This window comes from Aquila chrysaetos, chromosome 13, assembly GCF_900496995.4.
Source record: "Aquila chrysaetos chrysaetos chromosome 13, bAquChr1.4, whole genome shotgun sequence".
NCBI classification, from domain to species: Eukaryota; Metazoa; Chordata; class Aves; order Accipitriformes; family Accipitridae; genus Aquila; species Aquila chrysaetos.
Genome location: NC_044016.1, coordinates 3,161,462 through 3,177,728, shown reverse-complemented (window position 1 = coordinate 3,177,728; position 16,267 = coordinate 3,161,462). Strand labels below are relative to the sequence as shown.

The following is a 16,267-nucleotide window of genomic DNA, read 5'->3' as shown; positions in this document are numbered from 1 at the left end:
AGCCCTTAAACACCTTCTATTCAAGATCCCGCAGATCGCTTCTCTCCCACAGGAAGTTAAATACAGGCTTTTGTGGCAAATACGGCAGCAGAGTATGTAGGAGAACATTCTGTCAGTTTTTCATGTATTTTTTAACCATCAGTAGTGTGGTACAGCAAGTGGAAAAAATGGAGCAGAGCTGAGAAAGTAATGAGCCATCTTTTCTGCAGATCACTAGTAAATGCTCTGCTGGTCAGAAAGAACCACAATTAAGAGAATGTTGGCATTAATGAGCTATTTAAAATGAGCAAATCAGATTGCACTTTACATGCCCTATCACCTGTGGGCAAGGTTTTGTAGAATGTAATTCACAGACACCCAACCTGGACAGAAATAAAACAATTCACTAATTTCAGATTTTTTTTTACAAAACACTGGCTCAGATATCAGAATCACACCTCATGTCACAATTTAATTAGAAAAATGAAAGAAAACAGAGCTCCTCCTTCTGTAGAGAATGAATGAGAACTGATTCAGGTTTTACCTTTAGTTCAGTCCTAGGCTAAGATGGCACCAGAATGGGCAGCGTTATTTCTAATTTGGTTGGTCATTCAAGAAAAGACTTGAAAAGCACGTGTTTAAATCCCATCCAATTCCAGCATTTACTTAAGCACATGTTTAAAGAAAACACATATATTTAAATGCTATCTTGAATAGGAATTCTTCTGCGTACTCAGGCCCAAAGGTATCATCTGAAAAATCTCGTATACCTTGTTCATCGGCAATAAATTTTATAAAATTTCCTTTTACACTACTGAAAAAAAATAAAGCAATTTCAGCTACTACAGCCAATACTCAGATAATGCAGCATTACAGCTCTATCTTACCGTTATAGCATTGGTATATAAAATGATGCTCACGCTGTGACTCTCACCCATGCCACTGCATTTTTCTTTTCTTTGACCAAAGAGGAGGTAAGGGAATGCCAACTGAGAGTTTTACTCTAACTTCCTATTTTCTTTCATGGGCATACAGACCCTCCTTGTTACCTGACTGAAATACCTGAATACAGTTTCTTTAATATTTCTCGATTTTTTTTTTCCCCTTGGCTCCACTACCTAGGTCATATGGGTACAGTTTCTTACTGACGAACTTGCTTTGCCAAAAGGAAAACCTGCCATTTGTTTGTTTTGCTAGTCAGCTGATCAGTATGAGCAAAGTTTGCAAATAATTCTGGGGAAACTGTGTGCTTAAAACCTAACCGTTAATTGAAATTTGAGCATCTATGTTCAGAAAAGCAGAAAACAACAACAAAAAAGAAGCCACACCATGTTATAAAAATGGCCAGACCTGGTCAGTTCAAACGTTCATCTAGCCTGGTATTCTTTCCTCATAATGGTTAATAGCAGATGCCTTGGGAGGAGCATAGGAATATGGCAAGCAGAAGCTAATATCTTCCTAGAATACCCTTCTAACCTTCAACAGTTCACAGCTCAGGCTTCTCATCTGACAAATCCGAGACTTTTCATATATCGCCAACATAGAGGGATAAACTTTACATAAGACAAATGGTACGCTTTGATGGTGAGAGATCTATAGTAACTGTTGATAAATAGAAATAATGTGAAAGAAACATGGAGGCAATGCGTTAGCTCTCCTGCTCACTGTTATCAGAAAACAGAGTATTTACCCCATGAGCATCCCTTGGACAGGGCTATTGTCCTCACCACTAGAAACATCCCGCAATTCAGAGGTGGTGAAATCTTGTTAGGTGATCTAGCTCATTTTACCATCAACCCAGGACTAAAGAGGGAAAACCACAATATACCTCTTGTGAAGTTCAATGCCAAGTTAAAATCACCCCTTGTTGCTTCTTAAACGTTGGTGAAACTTCCACCTACTCAGATTAACAATGTTACTCAGTGTTCATCATTATCATTTTAATATTGCACTAGAAAGAAAATGAAATCGCCATATGGTGGAATTATCATGGCAGACATCTGTTAACTCCCTCTTATGGAAAAAACAAAGCACTTTAATATATTCACAGGGTAAGCAAGCTGATAGCTATTTTTAATATATGAAGATATTAAATTAAGTGTTTTGCCCCACATTGTAGGGATTTCTTTAGAGGCTTACCTCTAAAGGCTTACCTGTACAACACTGAAAAAATAGATAACGGTCTCTATTTCGGTGGGGACTCGTAGCGTGACAAAAACTATTACAAAAGTTTAAATGCTAAGGTCAGTTACAATTACAGAGGAGGCACTGCCACAACAGATTTGTAAAGCTTTTCAGACAGTTGATTGAAAACACTGGGCTGATCTCAGCCATTTACAGATTTATGTCTAATTAGATGAATATAATACACTCAAAACATTTTTTAAACACTGGTCTTGTTTGAGTTTTCATTTTGAATTTTTTTTTTTCAGAATTGCCTGAACTTAACCATAAAGAATAAAAAAAAAAAATTTCAAAGAGAAGTAGATTTGAACAAAAGATTTTCTTTTCTTTTGTTCTTGTTCTGTTGCTGATCAAAACAGAAAAACTATTTTGGGTAATCCTAAATGATTCTTCCGTCAATCATTTCATTGAGGAAAACAATAATCACATCCTGACCCTTCCTCTCCTGCCACTTGTGCATACAGTTTCAACTGTGACTGCCATTTCATAAAGAAAATGCGCCAACTGCCTTTATCTCTCATTTAATTGTAATATGGCTGTTTGGATTATTCCAGAAAAATATTATTTCTTAGACTATTCCTGCACATGGTGATTCAAGCTACCAGCATCTACCTCAGGGAGAGGAAATGTTAACGTCAATGACATTACCAGGAAAATATTTTAAGTGTTTATGCTATCCTAGTTGCAGTTGGACAACACCACAAAAATGTAACTAAAAAATTATGTTTATACACTCAAATACATATGCAAATACTTGTAATTTTTAGAAGGCAACACACATCTAGCTACCACTGCTATCCTACACTGTGGCATGATATACAAAGGTATTGATAATGCTTCAGTATGGATTAAATCAGTTAATTAGCAAGTCCATCACACCTACAGTAAATGTATTCAGACTGTCGTATTCCATACCTCTGGGAGCCTGGAATTAAACAACTAAGTCTTAGTATTAATGTAAGGAGTTATCAGCTTTACTGAACACATTCAGTCTAGATGGATCTCCCTAAAGCATTTGGTAAAACTCCCAGACACTTAATTTTAGTGAATTTGTGGCCTTGTGAAACATGGAGGCTGGATCTACACTCGTTTTCCCAAGATATGACCAGAAAGGGACAGAAGGAAGGGGGAATATTCCCTTAGGGCTTTATACTTATTAACGCCAGCACATTTGCGAAAGTCACAAGAGAATCTGGATAGGAAGAGAAAAGCAAATGATCAACTCTTGAATCTATTAGTCAGTGGAGTCACCTATGGCTTCATGGACATCAGAATCTCACTCTTGCTGTTCCCAGCATTATCACAGCATCTACTCAGCACAGATACTAATGCCCTGCTTTAAAAACCTGAAAACAGTATGCAAATATCATTTAAGATATGTCTAAGGACATTTATTCTGACCTCATCCTTTCTTTTAAAGCACGAAAATGTCAGAATAAATGTGTTCTCTATATTTATAGTGTGATGCTGGGGGCTGAGCAAAACCTTGTGCAAGCTGATGGGCATTTCAAAAACCCTGTCAACCACTTCAGTCTTTCTTCTTGGCAGAATCCACCCACAAAATCCCAAACATTTAGTATGTGGCTAGATTAAAAGATGTAGCGAGATAATATAGTACATTATACCTTCAAATGTTTTGTTCCCCATGTAAGCCTTTTTTCTTTGTTGTCTTCCTGGATCTGAGGGTACCATGCAATCTCTTCACACGGCCTTCCTCCCACGTAATTTCTGTTCTTTCCAGAACTACTTCTAATTTACCTGCTACATGTTCTCCTAAAACCTGGAACTTCCACTTCTGCATTTCTAGATACAGACATAATCCCTAACAATCTATCTGAGCACATCAAAGCCATTAATGGATTTCATCCTCACCCCATTGTCATCTCACAGCAGGGAAGTACTCAATTTATTAATGGAGATGCACTGGAAGAAGACGGTATCATTTCCCCCAGGTCAGAATACAAACCTAGGTCTTTGATTTCTGTTTAATTGGTCAATATATTGTCTTACCCTCCAGAGTGAATTTTAAGGAAATGGTTCCTATTTCTCAGTCCATGTTTCTATGCTCTTCTAAGAGAGAGTTGTATAGTTAGATCCAGTTCTTCTCTTCCTCAGTGAAGATGTCCCTGCCCATCATTCATGTTCCCTCTTGGGAGAAACTGGCAAGTCTCACAGGTTTCTTCCTTAAGTCACTTCAGAGACTTTACTGTTCACCTTTGCATTAAAGAAATTCCAATCTAATAACGTAATCTGGCTTTTGTTAAGTGTGTATATATATATGCTTGCAAAACCATACTGCAAAAAAGGGACATTTCAACAGAGAGCAGTTAAATGAAAGGAAAACTACACAAAGAAATAATACACTGCCTGCATGCAAAATTATTTGTAACAGAATTGCAAATCTTCTAGGTAAAGAGCATGGAGACATAGCTGTTAGAAAGCATCTAAGTCTGAAGCAATGCCCGTATATATACAAAACATAAGTGCCAGCTATTCAGATCGATTGCTGAATACCAAGTGGAACCAAATACATAAAGACAACTTTAGCTAACAGATTAAATTAAATAAATCATTAAATGATTATTGATTTATTCAAGACAGACATAGGATGTTGGTACTACCCATGGGGCGGGGCGGGGGGGGGGGGAGGGAAGCAAATGGTTTTTGAATAAACCTTCTATACTAGCTTATTAACTGAACATAGTCCCAAGAATTATTCATTAAAGGAAGTGATCTGCAGTCTATGAAACAGATATGCCTGTGAATGAAGCTTTGGTCTTAATAACAGTAAGTGAGCAGAAAGGCGTCACACGCTACTGTCACCGTCATGTTTAGAGCAAACCTCCAGTATATAATATGGTTGTACCACCTACATTTTGAAAAGTTTTGATACACGTTTGATGTTCAACAAAACATCAAACAACCTACTGCTGTAGATGGGTCCTTGCCAGCCCTTGCCAGCCATACGTAAAAGCACACCGAACACTGCAACCTGCAGTAATTAACCTGAGCGCCAATCAGGTACCTATAGCATGGAACCTATTGCAATCATCGTTTGCCACAGCAGCAGCAGGACTGATAATTTGCTGCTGTATGCCAGGGGAGGTCTGGCAGCGTAGCAACACATTTAAGGTGTGCTTTCTCAGAGGTGGGTACCTGCTTTGGGTTCCCACGTCTGGGGGAGGAGAGTCACACCCAAGTCAATCTGCCTTCCCTTCCCTCAGCTCTGAGGAATCGTGCATAAATGTAAAAAAATAGAATGTATTATTTCGTGCTTCCTGAAAGGAAATTGTGTGAGCCAAGTGTGTAAAACACACAGTACTTCAGCCGTAGAAATTCACCGAAGGAAACGGTGAACGAGATCTTCAGGCTTACCACAGCTCCCGTGAATGTTAAGAGGACTGAACGGCTCTCGCTGTCTTTTCACAGGAGAACAGCAGCTCTCGGACACAATGCCAGGATTTCTACGCTGCCAGGCTGCTGAAAATCAGCAGTGACTGTCACACCCAGGCCTTTTCAGCCATCCCAAATGCAGAAAAGTGCCTAACAGCTACGTGACTGTACGGTTACGGGTCACCAACTCTGCAACAACCTCTCGTTCCACCTGGGTGAAACAATCCAATTTCCGTATAATCCTGATACAATGATGTTGGGTTAGTGTGCTGGGAGGCAGTGAGGGGGAACGGCGGACGGATACAGGGTATGAGACAGAACCAAGCACCGCTTCATATGAGAGGACCCTTCCTAAGAAAGTGGGTGGAAGAAAGAGCCAGTGAATAAGAGGGAAATATTTCTCCAAGAACAAATCACTGGCTCAGTTTGGGTGTGACTTTGCTTAGCAGCCATTAGATACCATTTTAGAAATATTACAGTGCTAACGTGATATGAGCAACTTTTCCCAAGAAAAAAGAAAAGCAGTGTGCTAGGGAAAAATGCTGGTATCAAGATTACGTTTGCTCTACTTGAAAACTAAATTTCACCATATTTAAAAATTGTAATGACTCAGAATTTGAGACTGGATAAACTAATCCGGGTTAAAAAAACCCACACAATAAAGCAAACTTTGTAATAAATGAGCTTGGTCATTTGGACAGGAGAGAACAACAAAATCGAAGCTGCAAGTGGCCTCAGATCCATTTTTCCCCAATTGAACTTAAAAAGAAACTTTGATTTGCAACCAATTAATCAACAATTTAGACAAGTGTCTTGACGTTCTTTGGATACTAACAATGTTGTCATTTAATTTACAAACTTTTTTTTTTTCCCCTGTGCGTACACACTGTAGGGGGGATTTTCAAAGCAGTGCTCAAGGTTTTAGAGAGACCCCACTGGCTTAATGGAAATTGCATGGTTTGGCTTCCTTCTTAAGGGGCTGGAAACCTATCCCACCCAGGTGGTGCCTCTTGAAGGTAATCCACAGCAAAGCTAAAGACAAAGCAGCCCACGCAGAAGTCGGTCTTCTCTGGACTGTAGAGCGCTGTAGATGTGAAGTATCACTGTTGATCAGGTCCAGGCATTTTTATGCCTGTAGTTTCCCAAGCAACTGGTTAAGATTTACCTTTGGTGGCCCACTGTGCTACAAACTGCCTTTATGAACCCTTCCTCTCTAACGAACGCTAACAACAACTAACAGCGAGTCTTATCCTCTGAGCTTGACACAAAGCTCTGGTTTCAGAGGCAAAATTCTCGGTAGACTATAAAGCTAACGACAATCGCTATTATTTAGGACTTCAATGGCAAGGCTACATGCACAAAAGCTTGTATTTCTCAAGTAGCTAACTTACACATTAAGGACACTGTTATAGTATCTATATATATATATATACAGGTGTCTTAGGATAAGATTTTCAAAAACATTGAAGTAATACAGAAACATTAATGAGTTTGAGGGAACTTTTGAATACCTCATCCCAAACACACATTCACTTTGTTTTTCTTTTTAATCTTTGCTTTTTAAACACAAACCAGGGCAAAACATGGCCCTACAATATGCAGCAGAAGAACAGGATGGGCACGAGAACTCACGCAATTTGGCTTCTCTGGGAGCTTAATGTCCTTGAAATCTTTATGCCAAAAACAGATTTGACTGAATTGGTCAAGGGATTCAGTATTTATTAAGGAGGACAGACAGACAACCATGCAATCACATAAGTCATACTTGAAACCAACAAACCAATGAACCAACCCAACATGCGAGCGTGCTGAATGCTGCTTTTCTAAAGCCACCCTATTTATATAATTTCAGTACTCCAACTGAAGAACCAGTATTCAATAAGCAAATACTTTGTAGGAGAATGGGAAAGTCAGATGTGATCAGGTAGCAAATATTAAAACATAGGTAGAGAATTTTAGTGTTCGCTGTATCCTGTTTCAATTTTTTAGAGATCTTACTTAAGTGTCAGTATTAACAAACAATTATGTTTTAAAATAATTAATCAAATTATCAAAGATCACCAGAAGAAACTAAAAATGCATAGTATGATATTTAGAAAAAAAAAAAAAAAAAAAAGGCAAAAAAAGGGGCACAGGTTTCATGCACCTAGCTATTTTTCCATCTACCTGCAATCAAAACATAAGCACTTCCACAACTACCATATTTGCATAGAGATCCTACTGCAAATGAGATTTATCCTTAACACTTGAATTCCCCAGTTTCTGTCATCTAGCGAGCTTATATGGGCGCCGAGCACTGTGGTGCTGGAAGCTATGGGATTCACTTTACACTAGTGAGCATCTGTTGAGTCAAATCTTTGTGATTTACCAGACCCCTGGGAAGAGCTTTGCTTACTGGGGCTGATGAACTGTGGACTGGTTGGTGTGAAAATCCAGAGGAAAAAGCGGCAGCAGCGCAGAGGCACGGAAGGAACCCAACCCCTTTGTATAAGAACAGGCATTGCAAACCATACAGTGGATAATTTTAAACTGAGATGGGTGGAAATCCTCTTCTTCCTATTAACTACCTTGATTTAATGATTAATGTATCTCCATAAAATATATTCATGTTTACTGTCCTGTGTAAAGATTATGTACTCAACTACCATTCTTAAAATTGAACTCTTTCCATGGAAAACACCCCTATCTTTTTCAAATGCTTGTTTCTGTTTCACAGGTGAAGACACTGAGCCAAGCCTGTCATTGTCCCTGCTACAATGAATACCATCTAAATCTGCTGCTTCAATACACGTAAAGAAACATACCCTTCACCTGATGTATGCCCTCCAAGGCAACTGACCAAATTTCAGCTCATCAATTTAATATGAAGTCAATTTAATTCTGCTTGACCAAAAATCAGTGCCTATTGTTCCAAAACATGCAATCACCTTACAGTATATTGCAATTGCTGGTTAAGTGGCTTAGTATTATTGATAAGAGCCCACTCTGATGAGAACAAAGAGGACTGCCAGAATCCCTTATGAAAAATAAAAAAAGCTATTCAGCACACAACTTTCAGAAATGGTTTCCAACACATGAGAGCAGAGGCTGCTCTGTGGATGGGCTGTCATAATCAAATCCTTAGAAATGGATGAGAAATGAGCGTATTCTTCTTGATTTACTATCACTTCATTTATGATTTCCAGTTAATACAGATCCACAAAGCCATGACAAAGAGATACTAAAGGCCTGATTGTGCTATCCTAATTCAAGCAAAAGCCATACTCAAAGTCCTTTTGAAGCCTTTCTGCTTCTGCCAACTCTTGCAATTTTTATTGCAAGCCTTGCAGTACTTGATGTTTTGCTTAACATTCTGGCTTCTGGAGTTATACATATATATATATATATATAAACAATCTCCTTTATTTTCAATTTTAAGAGAAGTTTATTGCCTTCATGATTGAATACAAAAACTTGCAAATAAGACTTTTAGAAAGTGTCAAAAATAAAAAAGAAAAAGAAGAACTTAACTGTATCATATTGCTGAATAACTTCATAAAGAGAATGATATTCTTAGACTAAATTCATGATTTCTGAGTCCCAGTGCATACTTATGGCTCACCAAGAGTTAGCAACACATAGCTGCATATTTTCACTTAACAGAAGTCCTTTTCTTATAACACTTAAGGTTGAGGATTCCTTTTCATGCTCATAAAGGTATGCAAAATTTTGAGCCTCCTCCCGTCCAGTGCGGAGGGAGCAAAGGACCTCTCCCGCAATCCTCAGCTCCCGCGCCGGTGGCCATGGGTTCCCCCAAGTGTCAATGGCAAAATGAGAAGCAAAGTAGAGGAAGCCTCTCATCAACCACCCAACTGGTGCCAATTTTGCACCAACTGCCCAACTGGGACAAACTGGGCAGCCCAGTCCTTAAATTGCCTGTCCCAGAGTCTCCCGTAAGCTATGCGGTGATCCTACAGGAGAGCTGTAGCTGGGGGGCTGCTATCTGAAGAGCTTGGATCAAAAACCAGGTAGTAAACTATCCCTCCCACGATGGCTGCAAATCCGCACGTTGCTTGTTAACATGGAAACAGCACAATGCTTTCTTTATTTCCCTCTTCCTCCCACCTCCTAATTTCCTCTTCCCCCCCTCCTTATCTGATACCTTTTGTTTATTCTGTAAGCTATTTGAGGCAGGGGCTGTCACTTCCTAAGTGTTTATGCAGTGCTTTGCATGAAGGCCGACAGCTCTAGGTGCCATTAGAATCAAAGCGGGGGTGGGGGGGAGCGATTTTTAAGGCGCTAAGGAAAACGAGGCATTCACCTACCATTGACATTCCATAGGATTTGAGTACCTTTCTCCCCTTTGAAAAATCTACATTTACAAGTATAATAATTAAGATGTCTGTCATCACCAAAACATCCATTGTTAAAATATGACACAACCTCCAAGTAGGGAAAACCTTCATTTAGAGCAGAGTCACTAACGAAAAGCATTTTTTTTTTCAGAAGCACTAAGACCTCATTTGTCTAAAATCATGCACGACAGTATTCCACAAACTTTCTGGAAGTATCATGTCTATCTTGTATCATATATTGCATTAGTTAGATATCTGCTGAGAAGCACACACTCCATCAATTTAAGCACTAACATGGTAGGTTTTTTGAAAGAACGCTTCCTATAAATAGAGATTTAAATGATCTTCTTTAAGTATTGTAATCTTTAATTGAATTCAATACCTCTGCAAATGGAGCAAACAATCTCTGACTGATTAGATCATTTGCTTCTATTCTATTTCAGACATGCACTGGTTTGCAGTAATGTAAGGCTTTTTCATTAGCAATTGCTGTTCAGCTGCATATTTTCTTCACTAACCTAATTAATGCTAGAAAGGTAACTTTTCTTCTTGTGCATTACAGTATGTCAATGTAGTTGACACTCTTGCAGAGGTTATATATAAATAAAAATCAGAAAAAATGTAAAGGACAAAAATGAAAGGGAATGCAGAAATTAAAAGCAGATTTTCCATGAGATGGTCAGTGCCTTCATCTCCCAGTGACATCAAGATGGAAAGTGATTACTCAGCACCCTGCAGGACAGACCCGTGGGAGACCTGTGGGTCACTAGCACAGAAATTATTACATGCAGGTAGAATAAGAAAACAGGAATTAATGAAGAGAAGAAATTGTGGCCTTAATTTGATTCAGTAGCTTCCTAGGTCTGAGTTTGTTACACGAATAACATAGCATCCTGCAGACAAATTTCAGCTTTGACTTTGGGATGTTATCAATCTCTTTAAATCAAATCACAGGTCTGATTGCAAACTGCATTCTAGAACAGACCCTGACTAATTAAGCGTATAGTCGTAATGACAACACAGATCCTACCAGGCAAGATGTTTAGACATAGCTGAAGTAAGCCACTGTGTATTACTGATGGCAAGAAGGGCTCAGTTATACACTCAGGATGCCATGTGCTGTAATGACATTAACATTGAACGCTTTCCTCAGAAAAGTTGATTTCGGGCTCTTAGATAGAGTTTCAAATGGGCTGCATCAAGTACTCGCACCAGCCAGGCTAATAGGTGAGAGAGGGTGATCGAAACCTTCACCCTCAGAACGTGCTTTGGCGAGATGCTGCGCACCTCTGGGTGCTCCTGGACCCTGCTTGAAGCTCGTGATGGTGGGACATCAAAGAGCAAGTGCTGACCGTATTTTGGTGTAGCTGCTTCAGCCAGGAGGGGATGAGGGAATGGCACAGTTGCACTGAGGTCACTCTGCTCTAAAAAAGGTGCTCTAAAAAAAATGCGTAGCTGCTCTGATCAAGTCGGTAAGGGGCACACCTTATTTTGGGCACCACAGCCTAGAAACAGAAGCTCTTTGGAAGATCGTTTTGCCTAATTGTCTGTTTTCTCTCTTCAGAAAAAATTACACCTCACCAGACTTGTTAGCTTAAGAAACCTTCTTCTTCCCCAAATATGACATTGGAACACCTCAAAAAGTACAATCTTAGTGGCTAAACATCCAAACAAGTGTGTCGATCATACTGGGGAATATGCCTGGAAGCTGAGGCCAACTGGCAAAGCAACTATACCGGTAAACTCCCATCGCCCACAGATCAGGCAAGGTGCCAGCTGGGAATGGTCCCTGGGATGTTCTTCCTCCCAAATTGTGCCTGGGAGTTACCCGAGAGAGTGGCAGAGGCCAAAAGCATGCTGGGAACTGTTAGAACAGTTTAACTTAGTTTAATTTTAATTTATTAGCGTTAATTAGGCCCAAATTCTTCCACGCTGTGAGGATGTCCTGCACTTTTAGATACAGATCTTCCTCTGGGTAATTTTGATGAAGTCTTACGTTTCATTGCTGCAAAATACTGAGATCAGCCTAGTTGGGTAATGAAGTGGGAGATACTGCTTAAAACAGAATTAATAACAAAGAAAATTTATTGCCTATTTAATAAAAACACTGTATCTTACTACAATAATCATTAAAAGAACTGCAACCTACAGTCTACGATGGATGCTGCTTTTTGGAGGCAGCTGGTTCCATGTATCTGTAGTTGGGTTTTAGTTGCCCTCCCCACTTTTTCTTTTTTTTCTTTCCTTTGGATTCTTATGCACTTTACATAAACAAGGAAAATGCATAAAACCTGTGTTTGAAAATACAAGTAAAAATGTTTTTTTAAAAGCTCACTTTTAGCTTAAATGTTCTGCTTCAGTTTATAAAATAGCAATTTGTACTTTAACGTCACTGTAGTTTTCAGTCCATAGTATAAAGTGTAAAAAAATACTACAGACAGAAAAGCTGAAGTGTTGAGTTTGATGCCCCGATCAAATTCAAACTGTGAGTTGAGGTTTTACACAGAAAACAGGCAACTTGACCTCAGCCTCCCAGCCTAATGAGCACGTTCTCCTTCATTCTTGGGAAAATTAACCTCATTCATCATGTCGTGCTCCTGGTCCTCCCTACGGTTCGTGATGCTTTCTTTGCCCCTTGTCCTACTTCTGGATTTCAGAGCGTAGCTGTCATGGCTTGATGGCACAGTGGGCACACGAGCAAGCATGTGAACCAAGTGAACATGGGAAAAACTTTTAACAGTGTACCTTTTTTTTGTTTGAGGGGATTTATTAAGACAGAATAAATATAAAAGAATCTTCCCTGCCACAGTAACGTCCTGGTAAGTTGTAGATTTTTAAAGCACAAATTCTGAATGCTGTTACTTAGGGTACCCACAACATGAGGGTACTTAATTCACTCACCTGTTTTTCCCCCTCTTTTTCCCGATAATTAAATTCCCCCACATATTATACAGACAAAACCTGAAAGCTACTAAATATATCATTAAATTCATGAGATGCAAATAACCTCAACAAACAGTAAACAACAGCCTCTGACTTGGAGCCTGGGTCTCCCAGGGTGCAGAGTTCTCTTAATTCCCTCTGCTGCCACTGCCTCTTACGAGGAATTCTGCCCAAGAAGATGATCAGTCGTGGGACTAGAGAAAGTGCTAATTCCCTCTTTTCCAGCCTCTTCCAACTTTTTGTCTTCACACCTCCTTCCTGTTCCCTCTTCAAACTGGGTCTCTTTTCTCTGACTCATGGATAAAGTCACCACTTCATTTCATTATCTCTAATTCCATTCATTCAACCTGCATTCCTACACTGAAAATAATCAATCTAAGCCATCAAAGGAAGAAAGAGTATTTAAAAATATGCACCGCTCTGAAGAAGGATGACAGGGCAATAAAATTCAGCACAAGAAAAATCTGAACTGGTAAGTTTGCCTAATTTAGAAGAACAGCCAAGTCCTTACTTTCCCTCTAAATGCTGATCACCATCGCATCCATGAGCCACGTACGGTACAGAATATTTATCTGTAATTCATGCATTTCTTCGACAGGAACAGTTTCATCTGCAGAGTGAACGCGATATAGGAAGCCACACTGAAAGATGGGAAAATATTTGCAAAAAGCGAGGAAGCCGACTAACCTGACCAATAGGTTCTTTTGTTGGGGTCTTTCCTCTTCTAGCGGTGCTCGTGGCCAAAGTGGTGGTTGTTTCCATGACTGACGTGGACATCTCAGACTGCATCGCTGTGGCTGTGGACTCAGTTGTCATAGAGGAAGGCACTTCACCAACAAGTCTCACATTTCCTTCTATCACGATGTTGGCATCATTTTCTGCTGCCATATTCAGAACTTTCAAGCCATTGTAGTAAAGACCAGAGAGCTGGCCTTGGAAAGGGTGGCCACGTTCCTTGCCTCCAATTTTTATGGTTGCTTGGCTATTGAAGATTGTGAGCTGACGCCCTGTGAAGATAATATTATATACATGCAAAAATGTTGACTGCGAACACTATACTCTACAAGAGTGATAACAGATTGTCATGGGGTGAATAATGAGAGCAATAAACTATAAGAAAAGGATTTGACTCATAATTCATTGCTTTTTAATGAGGTGTCTATGAAATGCATAAATTTTGAGAGCATTTGCATTTTTCTTAATTTACGATGTTTGGGGATTATTTTTTTTTTTGCTAAAAGGCCAATCAAATATGTTTGCAAATGTGTTCGGTACTACAAAATGATACCCCTCTCCCTTTTACCTGAAAACAGTGTTAAGCTTTTTGGTGTGTGTCAAGAATGCCAGGTTTCTAATTCCTTAAGATTACTTTTTCTTCAAGTCTGCCAACATTTCAAAGTTTTTCCCACGCAATACAGCATAGGGCCTATAGCTTTAAGTACGTACATGTGAGTTTACGTATGTATAGACATATACAAATATGTATATACACACAGAGAGAGTTTATATATATGCCAACAAGTCACTAGGTCAAGTGAATTTTAAAGAATCTGTTATGCAGTAATCTGTCATATCTCTATGAGTGGATAAAATATCTCGTAAGTGGATAAAATATTTACATTTTTAATTAAATGTTTCCTTTTTGTATTTAAATGTTTATTTTCCTTCAACATACACACTGAAAAGAAACACATGGTTCATACTGAGTATCTCAGAGGCAGATTCAAAAATAGATGTCTGATTGGCTTTCAGCAAGGCTATCAATTAAAATAAAAGATTTTAGATGTAAAAGCGGCTTCCGAAATGATACACATACCGATGGAGAAATCATGGCACATTTCCATTAAACAGAGAAATCCTCAGCAACAGTACCACTCTCAGTAAATAGAATAGTCACTTTAGCAGATTGGTTTCTGCTCACAAAAAGCATGCACACAACTTTAAGTTCTGTTTTAATTAGTGTTTGTTCCAAAATCCCCTTAGAAGGTTGCAAACGTTAAAGGGACTTCATTTTGATTGGCAATTCATATTGCCCACTATTTAAGATACCTACAGTTTAAACAAATTTTTTTCAGGACCATAAATGAAGATATCATGACTACATATATTTTTAGTTAATAATTTAGATGCTGGAACATGTAATATAATCTATGAATGATTTATAATTTTTGGTTAATGTTTGCTATGAGTACCTTCATAGATTGAGTTAGTGGATTATATTTAACAGTCCCTTTAACCTTAAGTTAACAGGGTAAGATTATTAAACAGCTGGTACTTCTAGAAATGTATAGAAATTATTATACAAGGTATGCAAATATTACGCTATATTTTACTTTTTTAAATTTGTTTTTAATTTAGTTTTACTGAAATTTATTTTTTATGTTTATTAGTGTTACAATGAAGTACTATTTGGTTATGTTCAAATTATTTTTTTATTTGAAGTTTTAATCAATGTTTTTTACCTTTGTCGAGTAGCCATTCATCAACTACTCGACCAAGTCGATATGGAATTCGCTGTCTAGCAATCGCCAGGCGCTCGTTATCATTGTTTCCTTTAAAGTTTAAAGAGACATTTCATTGGTTAAAATCTGTAAGGTCAAAGGTTAAAAGTTAATACTTAAAGCTTGAGCTATACAGTTGCCACATGATTTTTTGAAATTTGGAATTTTAAAAAGTGCTACCTAGAACATTTCATGGTTCAGACTTTTCATTCATTCATTTATTTTATTTTAGCAAACAAAATTATTCCTATGTTAATTGAAAATTAGAAATCTGCATTTGAGCTAGGTTATTAAACTTAAGTTATAGACAGACCCAAAAAACAAATTTAAACATCATCGAATGGCTTTACAAAAAATGATCATTGACCTCAGGGTTTTGTCTTTTTTGATGTTTCTTATTAACTAGTTAAACATGTTCAGGTGAAACAGGTTTAAGTTTTCAAAAGACATCCAACCTCTCACTCCAGGTTAGTCATTTAAAGAAGAACACCACAACTCTTAATCACCAGCTAAGGCACACTTACTTCTGCTGTCTAGTAATAGACCTGCTGTAACTTATTTCCTAATCAGAAAAAATACATTCTTCTTCACTTCATTTAAATAAATTCCAGAGAGTCAAATATATGGTATAGAACAGACCAGGGTATTCACCGTTTCTACATTCTCATAGGACACGTTGACAATGTCTTGAAGGAACACCAAGGCTTTGACAAAAGTGACTTGCTGAAAGGTAGCCTGGTTCTGAAATGTGGAAGGGCTTTAAAATTTAGCAAGAGGCCATCTGTAGTGGGGTTTCATAAATTAAGAACTAACCAGAACTTGGCAATGCAAAACACAAACTTGTCATATTTGCAAACCCTATCTATTCTCAGTCTGTGCAGAGATCTTTGACTTCTTTAAATAAAACAATGAGATCAAATAAGGCTGGTACAG

At 38.4% G+C, this 16,267-nt stretch overlaps 1 protein-coding gene across 32 annotated transcripts in view; it reads right to left on the bottom strand.

Moving 5' to 3' along the window:
• NRXN1 (neurexin 1) overlaps positions 1-16,267 on the bottom strand; it is a 724,516-nt gene that overhangs the window by 84,828 nt on the left and 623,421 nt on the right. For 20 of the 32 annotated variants that reach the window (XM_030035075.2, XM_030035076.2, XM_030035081.2 and 17 more), the window contains 2 exons: positions 15,296-15,385; positions 13,521-13,840 (listed from right to left, as the gene is read on the bottom strand). In XM_030035075.2, coding sequence (XP_029890935.1) covers positions 13,521-13,840; positions 15,296-15,385 — 410 coding nt within the window. The remainder of the gene's footprint in view (positions 1-13,520; positions 13,841-15,295; positions 15,386-16,267) is intronic. The other 12 variants (XM_030035093.2, XM_030035095.2, XM_030035119.1 and 9 more) reach the window with 1 other exon arrangement.